We start from the raw sequence: 25,068 nt of genomic DNA, 5'->3' as shown, positions 1-25,068 counted from the left end.
AGGATAGACTAGAGTGGCAGAGCTATAAAAATGTTTATTTTTTTTATATCTATGAACAGGTATTACAGTGCAACAATTATACGGATGTCTGGGGTAAAAGGAGACGAGACAGCTATCTGGCTTTCTGCTGTGACGTCTTTCGTTAATTTTATGTTTACAATTCTTGGTTTATACTTGGTGGAAAAAATAGGAAGACGTGCTCTTACACTTGGCAGTCTCATAGGTGAGAAAGTTTACGCCTATTTGGGTCTGGCGATGTGTTGTTGTATATATGATGACGTTGTTTGAGACCACATGACCTTTCTGTCTGCAGACAACCTGTTTAGTTGACGACTAATGCTTACAAAAACTGTATTTCTAAGAGCTTTTCAACGTTTTAAAGTGGTTTTGGAATAACCTCGATAACTGTAACGAACAGTTAAGAATCACTGAATCGTTGGTGCATAACAATTTACATGACAATTTAATCGCAACTTACAATTTCATTTCCATCCTCATTCGTTTTAATAGTTGAAGAATATAACTTATTGATATTTTCTTTATTTGAATTATTCGAGATGGTGTTGTTTTTCCATCGGAGGTCCTTATTTTTTCCAATGCCTCCGCTAGGAGTCTTACCCTGGACCTATGGTTTACTATTCTTTACGCTCTACAGAATGAGATTAAGAGAAATTATCTCTAGCCGAGCCAATAGGAAGCGGCTAGAATTTAAACAGGGTGGCATAATCCTCCTTCAGGATAAAACTAAAAACCGTTTTTGTTTTTTGAAATCTTGAAAGATTTAATTGGATATGATCTCTCCATTGAATAACTTTCGCAAATATTATTACATATTCTAAATATGTATGACCTTCTATCAAAAGTGCATATTTTTCATACTGAAGCATAATAAATCTCACATTACCTAACCATAAATAATCGCGAAAAGTTTCTTCAGTAAGTTGCTTTTCTAAGATGTTTAAAAATAGGAGAAACGTTATGAACGGCAAAGTGGTATCCTATTACAAAGAACCAAAACTTTGCGAAAATCACTTCGATAGAAGCAGTTGGTTGGATATGACGTTGTATCTGGTTTATCTTGTTCAACTGCAATTTCATGCATATGCGTATGCGAGTCTTAAGTTCGTTGTTATTTTTTTCGAAAATATGGAGGGCGTTATAGTTACTTATTAAACAACTTGAAATTGTCGTGATTGCACCAAATATGTTTCAGTATTTAATTGATAAACGACGAACCATTTTTTTGTGTGTGACATTGATGAGTATGCATTGCATGTATGCCACAACTAAAGTATTTTTATTTTGAAGACCTTTAACAATTTAATAAAGTATGTGATACGTGATAAAGAAAAAGTGGTACATTGGGATCATACACGAAATCTTGATTTTCTTTATCCTTGCCTATAACACCATTATGATTTTCCTTTCAGGTGCTGTTATAAGTCTGGCATGGCTGGCAATTGGTTTCCACCTCTCGGCCATCTACACACCACCAGTGACAAATATAGAAAGTATATCGGCGAGTTCTCCTTGTTCAACACTTTCGTAAGTGATATGTTTCCCAAAATGATTTTCTGACACCTTGTGTATTCGAATTAACTAATGGTATGCATTACTCGATTTATTTTCTCTGATTGCATAGTGCTTTAAGTGAACGGGATCAGTGTTTCGCGATAACTGTAGCTTTGTTTCGGAGAAGGAAACTGTGTGTACCTTTTCTAATTTGTCTACAAAAAATGAACGAGTACAAATGTTACTTGTAATCAAACCGTCGCACCTAAATATTTCATGTTTCTGATATATGAATCTGTATACTTTTTTTAAGCATATATAAATACTTGATTACGACATACCGTACGGAACAATTACTAAGTATATACATATCTCAACAAATTTAAATAAGAGGAATAACATAATATCACCTTATTTTCATCACTTATATATACATAAAACTACATGTTGCACTATCAACATTAATATTCATATGACTGCCAGTCCCAACTGCTCGATATATACTGAACATATCAGTATGTCTGAATTGTTTTTCCTTATGCCATCACTAATGCTTATATACTCGCCTATTTAAGACAACACCAATAATTCTATTTCTATTTCCGTATTAATTAATTTATTAATTTTGTAGAACCTGTAATCAATGTATGAGGGCACTGGAGTGCGGTTACTGCTATCTGGACAACATTAGAGGGCCAACAAATAGTTCGTGTTTACCGACCGACTACGAGGACCCTTGGCAATCCACAATTGGTCGATGCAATACAACATCATTGTCCGGCAACCTCACCTGGGCATATGACTATTGTCCCACCGACTATTCATGGATGCCGATGGCTGGATTAGTTCTCTATCTCATTTTCTTTGCACCTGGTAAGACAAACATTGGAAACACCAATTGCATAAAAAAACCATTAAAGATGGAGTGGGAGAGGGGTCTTATGTGTCGAAAATGTCATTATTCCTTGACAAAATTATATAATGATTATAGTACCCTTGGATTTACTTCATATTATAGTATTCTATATCTCGTTTTCAATTCTCTATTACAGGTATGGGACCCATGCCATGGACAATAAATTCCGAAATATATCCTTTATGGGCAAGAAGTACTGGTAATGCTGCGTCGACCTTTACAAACTGGATATTTAATCTTGCCGTGTCTATGTCTTTTATAAGCCTTACCGAAACTTTAACGCGACAAGGTAGGTACACGTATGTGTGTTCGAAATGATTAGTGCATTTTATGAACCAAGCATGCACGATATTTGTTGTTTTATGTTACGAAAACTTTCAAAAACCGGAGATTTAACTTATGTTTTATGATAATGTTACGAAATGGTAACGCATTGTCTGTCCGCATTTCACGTATTGTTTTTTAAGCATAACTTCCTGACAAAATACTTTCATTAAATTTCCAGAACATATGAAACATATTAAGTTGTAGCACGAGGTAATTTTGTGACCTCCACTTCGGTGCTTTAGGTACAAATTGGATTCAAATGTGAAATCAAATTTTCTGTCTGGAGCATCACACACTTTTTCAGAAAATATTTCTGATATTTCAGAACCGTGAGCAGATTCCAAAGTCATTATTGCGGTCAAATGGGAAAATGTGGTTTTTTAAATTTTATTTTCAAATATTGAAGATATTGTTATGATTTTTTTAATTCATATTTGTCGATAATCAGTATTACACGCGTGTAGTGTACCGAACAAATATATAACACCTCTTAGTCACGAATCATTAGATAATGTGCCGTTCACATAATCCTAGCATTTTGTCAATACACTTATATAGCCTCACCAGGCAGTGTCTTGTGTGTCCTTGTTTTGACCCACGTCCGACAAAGCCCACGTCCGACAAAGTCGAATTTCTGATCAACTACAACTAGTTTTGCTTGTCCAATTTAACAGCATTTCTAATCGTAACCTATATTCCATTCTACACTTACCAATTTCATGATTTTGGATTTCATTAAAACATTTTGCTTACTTTAATGACTAGGATATTCCATAAATAATATGGCTTATGCCTTGATAATTCATCAAGACAAGTTATTAAGTGAGATCAAAACTAAAAGCATAGAAATGATATGTTACTCGTGCATGACTATATACATGTATAACAAAAACGTCGTTAATTACGTATTATCTCAGAATTCGCGGATCTTTTTTCAAGTGCATCACATGTGTGGTGTAGAAAACCTTTGCACTCCTTGTTGGTGGTATTCGTTGTATCTGTCTCTTAGTATTCAGTTTTTGCTTTTCATATCGATTATGAGCTCGGATTTTATTCTTGTCTCTGTGATCATATTTTTCCATATCGCTTAACTGTTGCGGTCGAGTAGAGTCTACTTTTACACGAGCTATCCTGCGAATGTTTCTATAGAACTGGTGTAGATATATCTTCACATTGATCATGATACTTTTTTCGTCAATGCCATCTTTTATTACAAGATTAATCCTTTTTCCCGTCCACCATGTTTTTTCAAACCCATTACAGCAAGACAGATTGTATGGGTGATTATCCACGTCACACATAACTATGATTTCACAGTATTGACAACATGAGTAAACTTCAATAATATAACAATGAAAACGATTCCATGTAAATTTATGTCATATCCCAGTAATGCCAAGTCCTTCAATTAAAGGTACATGGAATTACAAATTATATCAGGATTACAAATTTATTACTGCATAATATATTATGTTGTTCACATTTGATATATTTCGGCTATTTTTCTTCTATTTAAAGGGACGTTTTGCCTTTACGCGGGGATGGCGTTGATAGGAGTGGTCACATTAGGCTTTTTGCTGCCCGAGACAAAGGGAAAGAGTTTGGAAGAAGTAGAAGGTCTCTTTGCTCAACCGTGGTGCAGCGGTAGACAAACAATTAGCTACAATACAAAAACAATTCAATATGTGCACATACGTGGTCTTAATAGAGATGGTCGAGAATCAGAATTAGATTCCCCTGAATGATGGAAAGTAAAATGCAGTAAACTATTTACGCCGGTCACTAATGTCAATCCTCTGGTAATGTCCTTTATGAAAGGCCAATACTTTTGATGGAATAATAGTCAATCAATGATCTCCTATAAATGATTTTAGCAAATGTACTTTATTGGTACAGAAATGGCTCATATATCCCCTGCCCCCTAGTTATCATTGTGCTTAATTTAAAGACGGATTCCCGCTGGTTTTCGGTATTTTGTAAAACTATTACAATCGTTTTCCTCTCATTGTACATTAAATATTACTGATTAACTTCCCAGCAGAACCAAAATCGCAAATGAAACAATATGTGCGCTTTGGTACGTTACAAAATTTTCATACAGTAGGTTGCTAGTGTGTCAGAGACATGTAGTTTCTTTATGTTTCATATGACTTCTCCGTCTATTTTTATCCAAAATGTCCAAAGCTGGTTGTTTTTTATCAATATTCTATATTTAGAAATATTATTTGGAATTTCTTTCGCTGATACTATTAAAAGTTTAGTACTTGTTTTATACTAGAAAAATAAGTAGCTCTTTCCCAACTAGTGAAATATTGTCACAAAATCAGTTTGGAATCAATCTTTAATGTATGATTGTACTATTATGTAGATTTTAAAACCAGTGTTTGTAACATTTTGTTGAGAGAAGATCATTACTTTGTTTACGTGAGAAGAGCATAGCCATAAGCCGAAAATAATAATACTTAAATATGGGTATGTTGTTTTTGCTTTAACGTGAATATTAAGTTTGCGATTGAGATAGATAATAGAGAGAGATAGAACCAATCATGTTCAGGCAATATCTATTCTGAATGTTATACTTTTACAGGATACTTCATCTGCATTAGCTGGTATCAAATTCCAATCAATGAATACCTAATGAACTTAAGACGAATAAGGTGCCATGTTAAGACGCAATCTAATGCCCTTCAAAGTTGTCATGTTCCACTATTAGTCTAATATTTTAATAAAAAGAGAAGGTAAGGTATGGTGACACAAAAATATTAATAGAGTGATATATTTTGACTTTACGTCGACCGCCTGGAAACTTATAATATACATTTTATAAATAGTTCGAATATTTTAAAGAACAGATTTTAGATATTTTGTATATTCATCTTGTTACCCTAAGTCTTAAGAATATAACCAAAAATATTAAGCATTTACGCAAAATGTTTGGGAAATACGAAAACAAAAAACTATGAAAACCTCTTATTTAGATTCTAGTCATTACAAATATTCTTTCCCGAAATTCCAATTCATTTATTTATTTGTACTCTTACAAATTGTGTTGTAAGCGGCATTTATGTTCAAAACTACAAACAGTGTTTTACATTGAGAGTGATATATATATATATGTTGACAATGGAATTTTACATATAACCACTATTATTTACAAACTTCACTAAAAGCTTGAACGAAGAAATTGTTTTTATTTATGAAAAATATAATCAAAAATTCACATGAAGTAAGTAGAATTATCAACTTGTTGATATAGCTACAGACAGCGATATTCATTTGTATTATTTCATGAAAATCCCCTATGTCAAATTAAGCCTTTAATTCTCCCATTTTTTAGTCGTTCCGCGGTCTCTTCTGACTCTTATTGTCATATTAGTTTATGGAGTAGACTAGTTCCATTTAATGGGTGTTTTTCATCATACTCATAATTTCTCATTGCTGTCAAAAGTCTACAGAGAGGTTTGTCTCATTATATGTTATACATTGGAACTAGAATAAATGCATCATGGTGCTAAGCCAATATAAACTTCTTTAAATGTAAACATTAGAGCTTTTAAAATTTCAAAAAAAAGGAATTTATGCAGCGCAACGCAGCGAATTAAACTGAAAAATACAAAGGGAAGGAAACAGAACAGTCAAAAATATGACATTCACAGACTGTCTAGAAACTATACAAACGTATGGTTAACACCACAGAAAGAAAAGTATTCATGTCGAATAAAAAAAAAACAGTTGTATCTTAGATATGTATGTGCCAAAATATACAAAAAGAGTTAGATATACTAACTGGTACCTCTTCTTTTATATTTTGAAAAACTATCAAATACCTGTTAAACTCAAATTGACTATGAATGCATGAAGTGAGAGCCGTTAGTTATGTGTTCACTTATTTTATGTTAATGTTATAGTTGAGGCTTATTTTATAAGGATCTATTAAGTGCAAATGTACAGAAATTCCATTAGATTGTCGATAATTTAGTGTCCAAGCACGTCATGAATCATTTATATGTAACCATGTCATTAAGTATTATTCTTGCATTTCAACCGTTAACATGCAGATACATAGAAGTAAAAAGTTGAAAGTGGTTGCCATTTGAAATCTAATATATGGTCCGACTGAAGAACCAATCCATTTATCCTTTTAAAGCAAATGCTCGCTTATACAGACGTATACAAGGATACAGAAAAAAAAATCATTTAGAAATTGCAAAATAATTTTCCGTAAAAAAGAAGTGATTAATTTTATATGAATACACTTAACAATAGTTTGTCCATAAAAACACATTACACAAATAAATTATAACGACAGTTTATTTGATAGATCACAATTATACAATTTGCGAAAAGCAATTATTCATTAATTTCAAATACGACTTCATACAAGCTAGATAATTCTGAATCTTCACATTAACTGCGAATTATAAAATGAGATTGTGAGTGTCCATGTGTGTTATACAGTGGTTTGTACTATCCAATAGAACAGCAATATTTTGTGATCATAATTTAGTTACAATATACTTGTCGTTCAATGTTACGTGGAATTATTTTTGTGATAATGAATAAAGCATCTAATTTGTTTTATGTCTGTTGCTTTTTTTATTTCCTATTTGTTTTTTAAATCAGTTATTGCGATAAAGGGGAGGCTACTCCTATTTAAGAATGAAAATTAATCGGGTATGAAGAAAACTGATTGCCTTCATTTTCCACTGACTACCATCTGATTAGCATTTATAAAGCTCAATCATACAATGTTATCATCAAACACATATGAAAAGAGTTAGACCTTTTTTCTAGACCTTAAGCAGTACGTAGTTTCTACTTCATCCGATGTTGCCGTTCCAGATTCCAAATTAGATTTTTCTTCCTCGCCTTTTTCACATCCCTGTTGAATTGGTTTGACAGAAAACTGTCGATGCCACCGAGATCTAGAGAGTAATTCTTCAAGAGGTAGAGGCACATTGTATGTTGTTGGAGAATATTGTGTACCTTTATCACACGTTTCTACGTCGACGGTTGATGTAGACGCATCGCAGATAGTCGCCACGACATCACCGTCATTTGCAGATAGTTCTGAAGTTGTCATCTCGTTGAAATCACTTTGATGTGAAATATTTTTATCTGAGCATTGATAATGCAATTCTTCTATTGTACCCTCAGGATTTTGAGCCATTTGTTGAGAACACTGAACGTCCGTGAGCGAGTCATAATGATCAAATTCGAAGTCATCACTACAGTCAGCTACCACTCTGGTCAATATATCGTTCATCGCTTGCTTCACCTCTTCTACGCTCTGAAATAAAATCTGCAGAAAGCAAATGTTTAGTTTATGGTAGAACTAACAACATTTACATTTTGACGTTATACCGCTTAATATATGTCAAATCATGAATGCTACCATTGCCTCTTTATCAGTCTTAATGTAAACTGTATCACTAACTTCGCTATGACATACATTCAGCTGCACTGTACATCAGGTATGTTTTGCGAGTATCTGATTTCACTATATTCCAGAGATAAGGAAATCGCGTGAAATACATTGCTATTTTTAAATACTTACTGATATTTATATACACTTATGTGACAGCATTAGTAACAAGATAAAAAAAAAAATCTTTATCGCAGAAAATTGAATTTGACGAATACGCGATACTTGCATCAATTTATTTTTGGGCCTAGTCATGGAAAGAATTACAGACTCACTACCCAAGTAACCCCTTTGCACCACTTACTGGCATATTCATATGCATATTATAGTCTTACTTCCATCTTTTCATCTCGCTCATATATTGCATAAAATGTACTAAGAACTTTACTAAGAGAGAACTAGTAACTGACTAGCTTGTTGTTTAATCACTTTCATGGAGACTTCTAGCTTTAAGTTAATTTGTTAATATGAAATAAAAATGGCATCACGCGTGAATAATTTCATATACGGTAGGAAAAATTTATAGCAACAGTGTACACTAGTGGTAAAACGTACATGTACATGGCAATAATATCAATGTTAGACCAAAATTGAACCTCACAAATAGCACTTCCTATCCCATCAAGAATATGATAAAAAAAAAGTGCAAGAAGAATTCGCATTAATTTTGTTTTTATACGAGTAAGAGCAGGTATTAGTACACCAGAAATGTTTCTATGCTCAGATAACTCTTTTAGTTAATGTTGAATGTGTTGTAAAGGTAAATATACAGACCTCCTCTTCTTCGATCTGATCTATGCACGGTTCTGAAATGCAACATAACGTCTGTTGAAAAATGGTAAAATCAAGTAGATAATATGTTTGCTGTAAAGCAATATTTTATTATCGATCAATAATCATCTCAAAAAGTCAACAGGATAATAGTATACCTGTCTTGGGTAATTGAACATGATTACATCCACGACAGTGTTGTTTACCTTCCTGGTGTGGGCTATCATATTCATCTGCCATCATCCATTCATCCATTTTGTCTTGCTCCTCCAGTTCTTGCATCTGGAAATGACAGATATGAAAAAAACAAATGCGATAAATATGCATGTCATTATTGCAGAACGATTTTAATAGAGTTTAAATGCAAATTAAAAGTCGCCTAATGTAATCTCAATCATACCTCATCCAAGATCTCCGTCATCATATTTCCATTTCCATGTGTTGTGCTACTGGACAAAGAAGGACGCAATAGTTATGCAAACACAAACGGGAAAATTATGACAGACATGATTAGAACGATACTCATTCAAACCAGAGGGAAAGATATTTTGAATTGCGTTTCATAATCATTCAGTCAGATCTCAAACAAAAATATATATTTACGTTTTCTGTTTCAGATATTTTTTTCCAAAACACACATCTATATTATTGACAAGAATTCACATTTTATCGACATTGCTTACTTACTAGGATATTTTTGTCAGAATTCGGGAATTGGCCTGTGGTGTTAGGAATACATATAATACGATGGTCATCGTTATTTTTCAGCGATATAACGATGATAAGCCAGATGAAATATGTCGGTTAGTTGACAGCGATTTGCCTTTGTTATTTTGCTATGAAACGACGATTTTTATTGATTTCGTTACGAGACACGCAATAGCGCACATCAGCCACAAAATGTAGTTCGTCATGTTAAGCATGCTTCCTGAGGATGCATGTACTAAATATGATTCCTAAAGCACGCATGTATTGCCTACAATGGAGATGAATATAAGATGGCTTTGAAGATGCAGTCTGGTGAACCAAAGTCATAACGATATTATTGTTTCTTGTACATCAAATGCAGCAGCACTGATTTACTTGATTTCAGACTATTACAATTTTAATCTTCCCAAAAAGACATTATATTTCGTTAAACTATATGCAAAAGAGTGAACAGTCGTGTTCCATCTTTTTACTGTAGCCAATGCAAATCAATGAATGATGGTTTGCCAAAAAATAAAATAAACCCGAAACTCAAAAAAAGACGGCATAGAAACAAATAAACCGCCTAGAACTAAAGATAAAACTTGTTATGTATATATAAAAAGATAGAGATTTCTCTTCATGGATTTGGATTAATTCGTAAAAAGACATTTGTGAATATTATTGTACTATTTGAACAATAAGGTCCATTTTGTAAATATAAAAAAAAAACGAAATTTGATTATCATAAAAGAAAACATATATCGATTGTGACATAATATGAGTGAATGTTTCCCGATAAATATAAAAGACAGATATCACATTCACTACTACTTTTTGTCTACTTCTTCATCTTTTTCGGCTCGGTGGTCAAAAACCTGAAAGAGACCAAATCAATCGTTTCAATACATGCTTTAGAAGTAATTATACATTAAAATAACGTAATGTGTTCGCATTTACAACACTTCACTGTCGATTACTACACAAATAAGCATTGAGCAGTTTTTTTAAGTGACATGCGGTATGAAGTGCCGTTGAAATCACACTATTTTCTAATAATGACAATATGTTGTGTTGATATTGACCATGGAACGACATCGATAGAACAGCAATCCAATAATTATAGTTATACATGAACGTCATTTGCAATTAGTAGGTTCATATATTGTAGCTGACATGCAACACAAGTGTAAAGATCTATACACCCTTGGCAAATGCTATATGTGGACTTTATTTAAGAAGGAATTATTTACGCTGAGAGAAGCTGATTCTTTAGGTGAATCTTGCATTTTGGCCGTCTCTGGAAAAGACGCCATCTCTGATTCCGTCGTGTGTCGTATTTTAGACCTAAAAACAACACAGATTATTACTAAAATAGAAGACGAAACGAACATTTTTCTTTTTCTTTTTTCCAAGTATTCGGTTAGATTGTGATTTGCACAAGAACTGAGCTTAAAAAAAAATATGTGGTTGATATTGTAAAAAGAAATTTGTTGGAAAACAGAAAGTATTTCAGTGACTTACAAAACATCAAACATTAAGTAGCATTCAAGTGAGATCTTTTATCCTGTTGTGTTTACTGTATTTTGCTATGTTTTCAATCATTATTTTGGGGGACTTAGATTCTTTGAAATGTGATTCCACAAAACGGTTTGTTATTGTAGATAGTCACAATTCTTCCGAGAAAGTGCTTAACGTGAAGAGGTAGATTTGTTGTATAATTATGATGTAATTTTACTTCACTCGAGAATACATGTAAGCGAAGCGTTCTTGCAACTAAGCTAGCGGTTATAAACTAATCATGAAACAGTTATTAAAACCTGGGAAAATAAACATTGAAGAACCATTCACTGTACATCTGCACCGTGTCATTTTATATATATGAACCGTGTGGTAATAAAATGATTGCTAAATTTAATCAGTGATTCAAAGTTTTGCTACTTATTATGTTTACATAATGATAATTGCATATAAAAAATATAGTTATACAAAATTTGTTTATCTTCTGTTTAAGCTAAGCATGATTTTTTAATCAAGATATGAATTCCTGAAATAAATATCCACAGCATAATCGAAAACATTTTCTATAGAAATTTCAGTTACACGAAAACCAACCTTTCAGTTGAGGACTCTCTAAACCCGTGGAGTGTTGTCATAAACGATGAAACCCGTTCAGAAGATTCCCCGTGCGTGTTTTGGCGAGCTGCTAGCATATCATGGTTTTCTTCAATAGAAACAGGTTGCAGCTGTGTCTTGGGCGTAAATTTATATAATGGTGTTTCGAAACGTGCTTCGGTCAAATATCTGGTCGGTTCATTTTCTTCGTCCTGGTCTTTGACTAGAGCTGGCTTGTCATGAGTTACGACATCGCCGACTGATTGAGAAATTGTACTTTTAAAGAAACTTGTCTTCATTGGTGTATGAAACATTTCGCTTAACTGCGTTTCGTTAGTAAGTGGTGTCTGCATGAAATCCTCGCCTTGAAAAATGCGAGATCTTCGTTCAACATTTGTTGGTCTTTCAACATCACTGAGATCAGAAAGTTCAACATTTCTATTTAAATGACTCAATCCCAAATTTGGTATCGGATTTTCTTCTACGTGATATTTCCTTATAGGCGTCATTTGGAAGTCCTCTGTAATGAACATATTTATTCCAGTAGGATTTATTGGTGTTGATTTAGAAACAAACGGTATGGCTTGTGCAGGTCTATGCGTACCTAGTTTCAGAAATGATTTGCTTTGGTCCTGTTTTATATTCTTCTCCAACAAATCTGTAGAGAAATCGTGATGGGGAATGCTACGATAACTTTGATTATATGGTTCAAATGTACTTTTGTGTTTTTTCGTAGGCAAGCTAGAGTGTTTGAACATTTCATCAGTTAATTTCCTGTTCCATACTTTTCTTTTGTCGTCAGTCAGCTCAACTGCACTGCTAGGTGTGCGTGTCCTGCTAGGTATGTCAGGTATCTTCAAAAAGAAATGCATGGCTTTTTCACAAAAGTGTTGAATGTGTTTAAAAAAAGCTGAATATTTCCACAATGAAACAGTATAGAACATGTAGACGTTTAAACTTGAATACATTGTATAATAATATGAATAATGTACGATAAGTAAAATAAAAATGTTGTAAATTACTTATCCTGTTCACATTAAGCTTGATCAACTTCCTCCGGCGCACCAGATTCAGTTTTATATCTAGAAATTGAAAGAAGCATAATTATGATAATTGATATTTACCTTGAATTGTTTTTGGCTGCTCAGAAGTTGTGATATCTGTAAAGTGTGATCATCGTCATCATTAGAGCTTGACATTGAGTATTTCTGACTGGATTTGGGGTAAAAGAAATCATCATCAAATGGCGACCTATCTACTTTTCTGGCTACTCTGTAAATCAAACAGGTTAAAAGCAATTACCCGAAATAAACACAATCTTGTGTTCACAACGAAATACTCCTTTGTTAAATTCAGATTTCTTCATTTCTTATCTAGAATTTTTGTTCTCAATTTTTAATGTTAAATCAATTGTTCTCAAAAGTAAGAAGCGAATCTCCACTACAAGTAAATAAGCGGTGCCTGATTATTGATGATCAAATAATGCATTGTTTTATTTTAAATACGCACTGCTTGTGATGACTTGCTTCCAAAAGTTGCAACTTTGAAGGGTTTTTAATCGGTGAAGATGGTCCTAAGTCAATGTTGCCAGGGAGTATTGAACTTTTGGACCTAAACTTGTCAAGATCAAGCATCTTCAGGGGGCGACGTGGCTGCTGAACTAAAATAATATAGTTATAAATGTTATAAATTAATAAACTAAGTGTTGACACTGTGGTTTATATACCAAGTACCTGTTTTCCAGTGTCGTTTTCATTACTCAGTCATTATTCATTACTTTTTATATATAAATGAGTATTTAATAATTCTATATTATCATATGTTTACTCAGAATATGAGTGTTTTTGCATATTTGATAACTTCTGACGACTCCTGATACCACTTCCGGTCACCCGTGTGATAAGTTTCATGCGATAACAATTCTCGTAATGCACCCCCTGTTCGGAACACCTCTACTTCTGTATCATTCGGCACACCTCGCCTTTGCTACCTAGCATAGGTTTCGTTAGTCTCGTTTAACCAGACGCTTGATCACTTCTAATTCGGCGTAGCTTGCGCAGGCAGCAAGAGTCTGGTTGAACGAGACTTAGTTTTCGTAGAAAATGACGAAAGGGTATTCCGAATGCTTCTGTATTGGATATGGGAATCGCCCGAAGCGTTCCGAGTAAAATCCGGATTTGCGCTGTCAGTTGGTTTTTTGCTTAGACAGTGTGTTGAGCAGACGTCAACAAAAACACAGCAAAATTCATGCTTATCGTCAACCCACAGTCTGTTTACTGATGCACAAATTCACGACGGTTCATTCACAATAAATTTTAACCCTGGGCCTATTCCTTTAAAGAAAAGGAGAGTGAATGTCATAACGGACTCGGATAGTGAATAAATCATGGCGTTTCAACTGCAATGAATACTATAGTAGAAGTCGGACTAATAATTACTGACAGCAGCGATTTGAAACGATATTTATTCAGAATTGACTGAATATCATCTTGTAATAATTTGTTTCAGTCGACATTGTTGATTAAATTATCTAATTGTTTTTCCTGTTGACTTGATTTTTGGTTACTTGAACATATGATAAAAAGTTTATAATATGACCATTTTGATATCATATCCTTTATCAGCCCTCGGGCTGATATCGGGACTCTCGGGCTGATAAGGGATATGATATCAAAATGGTCATATAATAACCTCTAAATATTTAACATTACATGTACAAGAAGCATCAAACCACAGTTTACAATTTTGATATCTTGAACAGGATAGAAATAAGGCTATTATGCAAGAGAAAATATCAATATATAATTGGTTTCACTTGACATACAGACAAACCAGTCATCTCATGTCACATCCATTAGTTATATATGTATATCATTGTCATAACCTTAAAAGTAAAAAGTAAAATATTCAGTGGGAAAAAAATAACACGTTTACTTACATGTAAATGTATCCGAATGCATATTTGAGACAGTATGAATCGCCTTTAGATCTTCACTATGCTTTCTGCTGGACGAAGTCAATGTGTGTCGGCTTCCAGTCTTTGTGATTTTCTTTCTTTCGAAAAATTCCTAAGATTGAATATTTGACATATTGGAATATGCAATGATAGACACAAATATTTTAAATTGCAATTGAAAAAGAATAATGTTTTGATATTATATAATTATATCTTATATAATTAATATGAACCACATGAATCATATATATATAGTTCATTGCCAATTGGATATTATTTTTTCAACTATAGGTGTTCATTCTCGTAAAAAATATATGCAACAGAGTCAGTGGTAGATTTTAACTATAAGTGAACATAATTTTTTTTCATTTTTAAATATGTATATGAAGTCGGCAGTGTGATATATAAACATACATATATGAGTTATAATATAAGTAGTTACATACATCAGTCTCAGTAAAATATAAGGAGTCTTGTATCCAACTTATATTTTCATTAAAATGTTCTGTATGAGTTAGAGAGGCTTCCTTGGTACTAGGTCAGTATCATTGGTAATAGTGTAGCATTGCCTGTCTGTGAAGCATACAGCAAGATTAAATAATGAATACACTATGAATGTCACTATCTAGCATCGGGGTACTAGTACTATTCTGATCGGTTATATGAACATGCTTAAATACAAAGAATATATATTATACAATCAGACGAATTCGCAACAGACACTAGCACTATCCACGTGGCATATGTTATCAAATGACATGACCCTTGGGCTTATGGATATAAGAAGCCGTTGAAGAATAGAAGAGAAAGGTTGGCGCCGGACGGACTATGGACGCTCCGCAATCGCATCATGAATACGATCACCGGTATTTTCGGCTAGGTAAGCTTAAGACAATGGAGAAGTCACAGGCAAATAAAATGTTGACAGTGCAAGTAAGAAAAACGACGAAGACTACAAATCTTTATAATCGTCAAATTACGTTGATCCAAGAACAATCGGTCAAATAATTAATGACGTTTCACAGGCGCAAACATTTAATACAATACAAATACAATGTAATCACTTTAGTAAACTTCAGGTCAATTGAAGGAAGTTCAACATCAAAGACGCCAAAATAGTCTACATACTTCCTTTCAACAACACATAAGAATAGTCTATGTAACTTTGTTACAAAAAGCATTAGGGTATGACTCACTGCCTATAAATAAAAAAAAATGAAAAAAAATGTAATGTTGTTTCACAAAGGGTTGCGTTTGCGCCTCTTGTCACAAATGAAAGTAGCATAAGTATCTCAAAGTTAACCATCTTCATCCATTTGGGCTCTGACGTCATACTGGAATGTAATCAGCACACCTCGTGATAGACAAAATGAGACTTACCTTAAATCTAAAAAAGATTGTGCATTTTTAACGTATTAACATGATCGGAGGTTGGTTTGTCTACCAGATGAGGGGCAGTCAGGCTTAGGCCTAAGTTGAGCTCGGTCATCAACTCCTCAAAAGTCTTTGATGTTGCTGATATTGCTACCTCATCTGAGAGATAGTTTCATTATCACGGGATCTGGGAAAGATGGAATACTGATAGACTTTCATCTTCAATCTCCTCTGTCGTAGTTTTTGCTATCTTCTTGTTCCTCTATCGCTTGCCTCATAGTGATGTCTGTTATACTAGACTAGTAGTTGGTGAACGATTTTGTGGCACATGATTAGTTTGATCTTGTTTGTTCTAGAGATTCACAAGACAGTCTTTACATCACTCTGTCACATATCCTAGAGTCGTCATATACTATTGGTTGCAGACAACACGTCGCTGGAACTGTTTCAAATAGATGACAAAGGTGTAGAATTCCATTCTTATGGGTATGGTTCCCATACTGATGCTGCTTTCTCTGGCATGGCTATATTGCATTACATGCTTTCCTCGACTCCGTGAGTGATCCCCGATGTTACTTTCGGAGGATAAAAATCCATGAAGCCTTCCTGACACACTACTTAAAAACTTACTGATCTAGGCACTTCTTACACTCAAATGTTTAGCTGTTACCTATGGTGGGTTTTTTTTACATGTATCTATCCATGTGGATGGTGAATAGAACATTTAAAACGTTTTCATTGTGTGTCGGTCTATCTAACCCTTGATGTCTTGATAGGTCAGCTGACAGTTGCATATAGGCTCGATGAGCTCTCTTTGGTACATGACTATCTGTTATAAGGTTGTTGCCAAAATCAATATCTGGTACATTTAATTCTTAAGTTACGAACTGCGTTGGTTTTACTGTTAATTCCTCTGAAGCTGTTTCGGTTTATGCCTGATTATTTCTGTTATATGACCTTTAGAAGCATGAGATTTTCCAGCAGACTACAGGCATTCCTGTGTAACAAACTGTGCACCCTTCTGACAAACTTGATTTTGATGTGACGTTTAATTAAAGCGCTTTTTATGACTGGTAGTAAAATACTTGTAAAATCCTTCAATGGCAAATTCCGATATATTGATGATGTAATAGAAATTGACCACAATTATTGCCTCTTGCACTTCAAATCGATGGGGCGATTTTCATGGTTTTCATCATTATCTGGTTGGGAAATATTCTATTTTCTTTTTGATATGAGGGTTGGTCTTCATGGTTTCATGTCCACTACCCTTAATAACTTCGAGGACGTGATATTACTTGGATTCGACATCATTTATTCATTATTGTTTGTCCCATGTAGTGCTCACGGAGACGAATCGAGAGGGACCTTGAGCCATCGCAAAGAATGAACAGACATTAGTTCAACCAAACTAGATCCCCATCGACATCCCTCGACCCAATTTTTCAAAAAGTCCAAATTCCAGGACCCAGCCCTGTATGATTTTGTTCTGTAGTCCCGTTGTCAACATACAATCACGTGTTATTGGTTTCATCGTTCTTAAGAAGCAGCTGCAATTTCCTATCAAATCGGTAGAAAACTGTTTAAATGACAGAGGTTTGAGATTAACATGTGTATAATCTACTCATGGAAACGAAAAAGTAGCTACTGATAATTTAATTAAAAACAAAAACCTGTTATGTTTCGGGCGGCGACTTTGATTCAGTGTTTAAAGAAAGACAACTCGAATACATTGAAAAGAAAAACGCAACGGTGGCCGGCATAGACATTGTTTTATCGTCAAAATAGTTATCAAAACATTTTTTTTTAAATTGCTCATTTTTAAACATATTTTTAATGTGTTGGCCTTAAATATATATAAAAATATGCATTGTAATATTTATTTGTTATAGAATCTATTATTATTGTGTAATCTGTTTGATGTTGTTTTTTCTATTTCGATAAATGAAAATCGAGAAGATAAACTCTTCTTTCGTCCTCTTCTTTCTCTTCCTCCTCTTCTTTTCACAGTGTTTACAGTACTTACCAATAAAAGAATTCCTCCTCTGTCTGCGGCAGTTAAAAATATTGGCGTAAAAGTGTGGCCTCCTTTGAGATTGTTTTAAGATTTTATTACAGACTAAGATATGCAGATACATGTATATAAAACTAACATTCATTTCATTATTATTTTATGTTGTCCTTATGCATTCATATAATAAAATATGAAGGAGTATTACATTATTTTTTATCTTTAACTCGAAATAAATAAAGCAATGAAGATGCCTGTTTCCCATACAAAATTTTGAATTGATCCGTGTGGCCTCCAACGAAGGTCAGGTTCACCAACGTTTACAAAACGTATTACTATTCACATGAACAACCTACTTGCCAAATATCAAGACCCATTGCCAAGGCTTTTTGTTGTGAAGAAACACAATTTAATGGAAAAGCGGCAAGAAAGCTGTTTTTTCTTTTTTTAAATCAAATGTGTAAATTTACCGGTTGTCATTCCTTTGGGAATTCCTGATGGTGTTTTTTTTATCATTTTATTTTTCCAACGATTTTTCATAAGGCCTAAAAAAAAAGATGTCTATTTTGGGTTCCCGACCGACCCTTGCTTTTTACCCCCGACCCAAAACTTTTTGATGAATAAAAAAAAAAAAAAAAAAACACGCTGATTTTCGAATTTTTAGAGGTTCCTTACCTTTCAAAATGGCTTCCAGCTCCGTGTTGGCTCTAAATGTCATCATATGGAGCACAATTTGCCTCCAAATGAGCCTTGTTTTTATAAATCTTTGTTTTACATACAATAGTAGGGTCATAATCAAATGACTACAAGGTACATAAAAATATTAAAAAAAAAAAAAAATCCGACCTACCTACTCTTGTTTTTTCCCCCATGCAACCCTAAACAGACTATATATTTTGTTTGGCCTAATATAGATACAAAACAGGTATTTTCATTTTCACACTCTCTTATTAACATGCATTTTGACACTTAATTCACTCATCATCATCATCATTATCATCATCATCATCATCATCATCATCATCATCATCATCATCATCATCATCATGTTCCTCAGAAGCATCATCAAGATCATCCTGATTGTCGTCGTCATCATCATCATCATCACCATTATCATCGCCATTATCATCTTCCTCATCACCATCACCATCATCAGCATCAGCATCATCCTCACAATCATCATCATCATCATCCTCAGAATTATCATCATCATCATCACCATTATCATCACCATTATCATCATCATCCTCACAATCATCATCATCATCATCATCATCAACATCAGCATCACTATCTCACCAGCATCCTAATCATTAACATTCAAACTATCCGTTCCTCATAGCCATCACTATCATCATCATTGCCATCATCCATACAATGCGTGCCATGACATCAGCAACACACCTCAACAGACAACTACTGAACAACACTGCAACATCATTTTTTTTTAATTGTTCACTCAATATTTGACATCAACACACTCAACAATAATGATTAACTCATTCATAATGAGAAAGATCAGCATAACTCTTTTTCTTTTTAATATATTGTTACATGTATACACATTTTATGACGGACAATATAATCCACATCATGTTATATTTTATTTCAGAATCAAATCATGTTCTGCACTTCATTAAAAAGCACCAACAGATATACCCACTCCTATATACGCTTTCACTCACACACACTCACATACACTCTATTTATCAAAAAGATAAAACTCCTGTTATTGCTATATCTGATATGTGTATTATATTGTCGAAAAGGAAGGAAAGAGAAACAAGAGAAAAGAAAGGAATAAGAAAAGGAATGAATAGGCATAGATATTATGTTGCAAAAATATCATATTGATGAATTCTAGGGATAGATACCAGAGACAGGAATGTCAAACTATACTCAAATAATACTTAAAAAAATATTATCAGAACCAGCAAAAAATATTGCCAGAGTACTGGGCAGTTTCAATAGAATTAATTCATAATTAACATATATTCAAAATGTACATGTGTATATGTGTGTACGTACATGTATATAACTACACTTGTATTTAAAATAAGTCCACAAGCTCTATTAGCCGCATCCATTTTTCCCAGTATGCAGTAAATCACTGCATATAGTATTCACCTTTAGCAGTTGCAATATAACGTTGTACAGTGTATTGGTCCTTCATTTTAAGAATTAAAGAGTTGTTATTCAACAATTTATTGTTACATCTAGAACTGTAAATGTATTGCTTAACTATTAAAAGTATTTCCTTATCGCTCTTATTAAACCGTTCTGTTTGTGTAAACAGTCCTAATATGAAAGTGATTTTATTGTATTGGAAAAGGAATTAGCAATGCATCTAGGATAGATTCAAAACTTTGCAAACAAGACTGAACTTCTTGGCATTCCCATAATAAGTGCACTATAGTTTCTTCAACTTGATTACAAAAAGTACATAGAGGATTATCTGAGATACCTACTTTAGATAAAAAATAATTTGTTGTCAGTATATGATGCGAAATTCGAGACTGAAGTCATTGTAGCTTTGTATTAGAAGTAACTTTGAAAGGAATTTGATGTGTTCGTTTCCAGTACTGGTCATTGATGTAAAGTTCAAACTTCCATTTAACCTGTCCAGTTGGAATTATTTTTCTATTCACTAGTGTGTTGTAAAAACATTTTGAGCCTTTAGCAGAGAAAATAAAACTTTCCAGATTAACTGGAATATATGGATATATGAATATGAATATATAAAAACTGTCTTACTGCAGCAATAACATCTTAGAAAGTTAGAAAATATGTGTTTCTATAAAATCATGAAAATTGAAGAAAGAGTTATTCTTCTTGAATAAATCACTATACCTTTGTTATACGTATACCATTCTCTGTAAAATACTGACCTTCTACCAACACATATTTGTCTATTAAACCATATTGGAGTTTTCATGACCTCTTTCCCTTTTCCATATGGGTTTCTAAGCCTTTCTTAGTCTTTCCCATGCCTTCGGGATATTTTTCCAGAACTGGTTATTGCATCTATTATAACATGTTTGTAAATAGTCATTCCCAACATAAGCAAGTAGGTTAAGATCTGCAATAGACTTAATAATATGCTGCCATTTATCTTCACTAAAGAAAAGTCTCTTGACCCAACTCAATTTCAGAGAAGTAATAAAAGCCTCTAAGTTAACCATTTTCAATCCCCCATCAACATAGTTTTGTATAATAACACCCCTCTTTACTTTGTCAGTCTTACTGTTCCACATATACTCAAACAGGATGGAATTCAGAGCTGTTGATATAAAATCAGCATCTGGGTTAGGTAGAGCAATAAAAAAGATGGTTGAACTGAGACAGCATAAGTGATTTTATAACATGAATTTTCCCAATAGGTGTCAATGACCTTCTACTCAAGGTTCTAATTAGAGCTTTCAGTTTAATGAGTTTTTTGTCAAATTCAAGCTGAACTCTATTCACAATAATGTATTTTTTTCCTTTCCCCATACTAGGTTCATTTCTGGTAAAAAGCTGACATCACTAAATCTCATACTGCCAATCCAAATAACCTGAGTCTTGTTAACATTAATCTTTAATCAGGAAATTTTAGAAAAACTGTTTAATTCATTAAGTGCTTCTCTCGGTGATCTTTCAGAGCCATCTAATATAAGTGTGGTGTCATATGCGTACATGGAATTTAGGATAGGACAGTCTTTGATTTCTACACCCTTAATATTTTTGTTATTCTTTAACCCGATTGATAAAACTTCCACACATAAAATAAATATATGTATGGCGCTATAGGGTCGCCTTGACGACAACCCCTTCCAATATGAAAGAAGGATGACAAATTCCCTCCCTGATTAATAGCTGAACTGACCTTTTTATGTAAAGTTTTAATCAAATGTCTTATACTATTTCCAAAGTCAAAAAAACATAAAACATTATCCACAAATTTCCAAGAGACAGAGTCAAATGCCTTCTCAAAATCAATCATAAGTAACATTCCTGGGATATTCTTATCTTCTGTATACTGCATAATATCATAAACAAGACAAGTATTTTCTCCAATATAACGACCAGCTAAAAAAAACTGTTTGATCACTACTTATAACCTTATCTAAAACTGTTTTTATTCTAGAAGAATAACCCCTGGTGCTTTTTTGTACACAATGTTCAATAATGATATTGGTCGCTACTTTTTCATCAAATGTCTTGGTTTATCCCCTTTTGGAATGCAAGTTATAATCCCTTGTCTTTGAGTGACAGATAACTCCCCAGTAGAATAGCCAAAATGAATTGACCGTACAATTTTTTTTTAAATCAAGCTTCCTGGAGTTATCTGCCCTCCAAGCTCTGTAGATTCATTATTTGTCAACTTGAGTACATTACAATTTTTTAAGAAGTTATAAGATCAGCATTATCCAAGTTATTATCCTTATACAGGCTTTCATAAAAGTTCTTAACTCCTATCAGTATATTTTCCTGCTTAACTATAACGTCTCCATTGTCATTTTGTATTTTTGGAATTATTTTTGAAACAAAATTCCGATTTCCTAAGTTAAAAATATATTTGGTCGGTTTTTCACCCTTCTCTACCCACTTTGCCCTTGAACGAACTATGCTACCCTTAATCTTATCTAATCTAATACCCTAAAGCTTTTATTTCTTTGTTGCCAATGTTTCTAGATCAACAATATCTTCTGGCTCCAACTTCTGTATGTTTTCTCTAAGCTCCTTCTTTTTTCCTATAAAATGCATATGAAATTGTCTCACCACGTAGTTCCATCAATGAAGTTTCTAAAAAAAATTGATCACTTATAGTAAACTGTAAATCTTCCCCGGGTATGTCTTTCAAACAAGTAATATTATATATTGGCAGGCAGCAAAATTCTTTAACCCTTAAAATAGTTTTTTTAACCAAGTCATAATATTCAGTTTCCTGTAAAAGAGAGTTATTTTGCTTCCATAAACCCTTCCCTTTCCTAAATTCATTCAATTTCAATGATAATATGGGATATGAATGGTCTGTTCTGTACCCTGCCTCAATACTTGAACCTTGAATACTGGTTAAAAGGGATTCAGACACAAGAAAGTAGTCTAGCCTAGCCTGTTTTATTTGGGTCCTTTTCCTCCATGTATATCTCCTAGTCTCTTCATGTTGATCCCGAAAAATATCAATAAGCCCATTTTTCTCAGAAATTTCTAACAGTTTATTCCTAGCCCTTGGATTGTTAATATTCTTGTAGCCGTTATCATAATCTAACTTAGGGTAAAGAACACAGTTAAAATCACCACATATAATATTAATATCATTATTAAACAGATTTATAGCATTCGTAAAAAAAATCTGGGCAGGCTTGGTTCGGACCATACACAGTAACCAGAGTAGTTTTTGTGCCTTCTATTATAGTATCAAGCGCTAAGAAATTTCCAGAATTGTCCTTTTTTCCCTTAAAATTTAACATCAAAATTATTATTAACCATAATAGCAACACCCCTAGCATTTGACCTAAAGGAATTGAAAAAAAAACAATCACACCCCATTCATTTCTAATAACATATTCATTTTCCTGAACAAAATGCGTATCTTGTAAACAATAAATGTTGTATTTTTTTCCTTCATGTATGAGAAAACATCTTTTCTTTTTAACTTATCGCCCAGACCCTGACAATTTGCTGATAACAATGTTATTCCATTCAACTTACACTGCTGTCATACACGTGACGTTTTACCATTGATAGTAAGTCTGGCATCCCTGTGAGTAAGAAATAGTAAGAAATAGAAAGAAGAAGAAATGAAACCTAAAATCATATGTTTGATTCCTGATGTTGAAAGATATTATTGGTAGCCAACTTTAAAGCTAGTATGAAAAATAGACTTGTTTTATAACTATGCAAATTAACGTGTCCAAAATGTGAATTTTCTCATTTTTCTGGAAATAGTGTTATATTCGGTATTAAAATAATATTTGAATATGTTGCACACGATGATCATGATGCTATAATTTTATAGTATTTGTGTCATTTAAATACTCTACAGTACGATGTGCAACACGTCTTGCGTGGCAAATAGATCTTGCACCATAATACCTCTACCGTACAACGACAAATTTACCGGTTGTCATTTTTTTTTAAATTCCTGATGCTAAAAGATATTATTGGTTACCAACTTTTAAACAAGTATGAAAAATAGACTCGTTTTTGAACTATAGAAATTTTCTCATTAATAGTAATTTCACACCCTTTTCTGCCTAAAAGTTAAACTTCAATATAATCAACAATTCTTTCTTGAAATAGTGTAATATTCTGTATAAAAAATAACAGTTGGAATATGTTGTACACGATGATGATATAATTGTATAGTAGTTGTGTCATTTAAATGCTCTAGGAGTTGTGTTACCACACCTTTAACACACACACAGGTGAAAGTCAATGTCATGAGGTCCCGCCCTCCCATTCATCAAAAAACAAAAATCTGAAACTAACTATTCCTGATTTAAGCTTCCTATAACCATACCTTTTTGTACCTATTTTGTTTTGAAATTGCAAGTGGGGCCGGCCGACGTTAATGTTAAATCTCGTTTACCTTACACATCCCTGCCTTACTGTGGTAAAATTTCTCAACGTTGTGACTACTTCAGTACCAAGCTTACCCTATTCGAGTGTGAAATGTTACCTACTGTCAGCTGTTATATCGGTTGTTTACAGAACCCATGCTGTCATGATTGCGGTTTTGTATGATTGAGAGTGAACGGTGACCACAGGTGCTAGCCTCATCTGTCATGTGTTGACAGCCGTGGCTTCCCGTGGCAGTGGAAAATTATATTCTTCAACTTTTGTTGATAATACGCAATACATATCAGTGGTGATGTTTCGGTATGATATATTACCTTCTGTATTTTTCTCTCATTTGAAAAACGCAGTCGATTCCTCGCTCCGCCAACCCAGTTCATATTTGCCGCTGTCACACTTTTAATGCAGACGAC

The 25,068-nt window shown here is 33.5% G+C and overlaps 2 protein-coding genes across 5 annotated transcripts in view; one reads left to right on the top strand and one right to left on the bottom strand.

The window, feature by feature from the left end:
- Positions 1–7,332, top strand: part of LOC110465177 (proton myo-inositol cotransporter-like) — a 63,842-nt gene extending 56,510 nt beyond the window's left edge. The window contains exons 5-9 of the mRNA XM_021520833.1: positions 60–223; positions 1,431–1,545; positions 2,144–2,385; positions 2,565–2,717; positions 4,274–7,332. Coding sequence (XP_021376508.1) covers positions 60–223; positions 1,431–1,545; positions 2,144–2,385; positions 2,565–2,717; positions 4,274–4,500 — 901 coding nt within the window. The 3' untranslated portion in view covers positions 4,501–7,332. The remainder of the gene's footprint in view (positions 1–59; positions 224–1,430; positions 1,546–2,143; positions 2,386–2,564; positions 2,718–4,273) is intronic.
- A 39-nt stretch (positions 7,333–7,371) lies between these two features.
- Positions 7,372–25,058, bottom strand: LOC110465176. Of its 4 annotated transcripts, none has more exons than XM_021520829.1 (11): positions 24,973–25,057; positions 14,692–14,821; positions 13,263–13,413; positions 12,878–13,025; positions 11,754–12,607; positions 10,892–10,985; positions 10,473–10,516; positions 9,352–9,400; positions 9,158–9,233; positions 8,955–8,986; positions 7,372–8,057 (listed from the first exon to the last, which is right to left on the bottom strand). In XM_021520829.1, the coding sequence occupies exons 1-11, from the start codon at positions 25,033–25,035 to the stop codon at positions 7,533–7,535; spliced, it is 2,166 nt and encodes a 721-aa protein (XP_021376504.1). In that variant the 5' UTR covers positions 25,036–25,057; the 3' UTR covers positions 7,372–7,532. The 4 variants fall into 4 exon arrangements, with proteins under 4 accessions (XP_021376504.1, XP_021376505.1, XP_021376506.1 ...); XM_021520830.1 differs by having other exon boundaries at positions 9,352–9,397; XM_021520831.1 differs by having other exon boundaries at positions 12,878–12,965.
- Between the last annotated feature and the right edge of the window lie 10 nt (positions 25,059–25,068).

The sequence above is a fragment of the Mizuhopecten yessoensis genome, unplaced genomic scaffold, assembly GCF_002113885.1.
Source record: "Mizuhopecten yessoensis strain PY_sf001 unplaced genomic scaffold, ASM211388v2 scaffold11059, whole genome shotgun sequence".
Lineage (NCBI taxonomy): Eukaryota > Metazoa > Mollusca > Bivalvia > Pectinida > Pectinidae > Mizuhopecten > Mizuhopecten yessoensis.
This window is presented reverse-complemented; position numbering and strand designations above follow the sequence as displayed.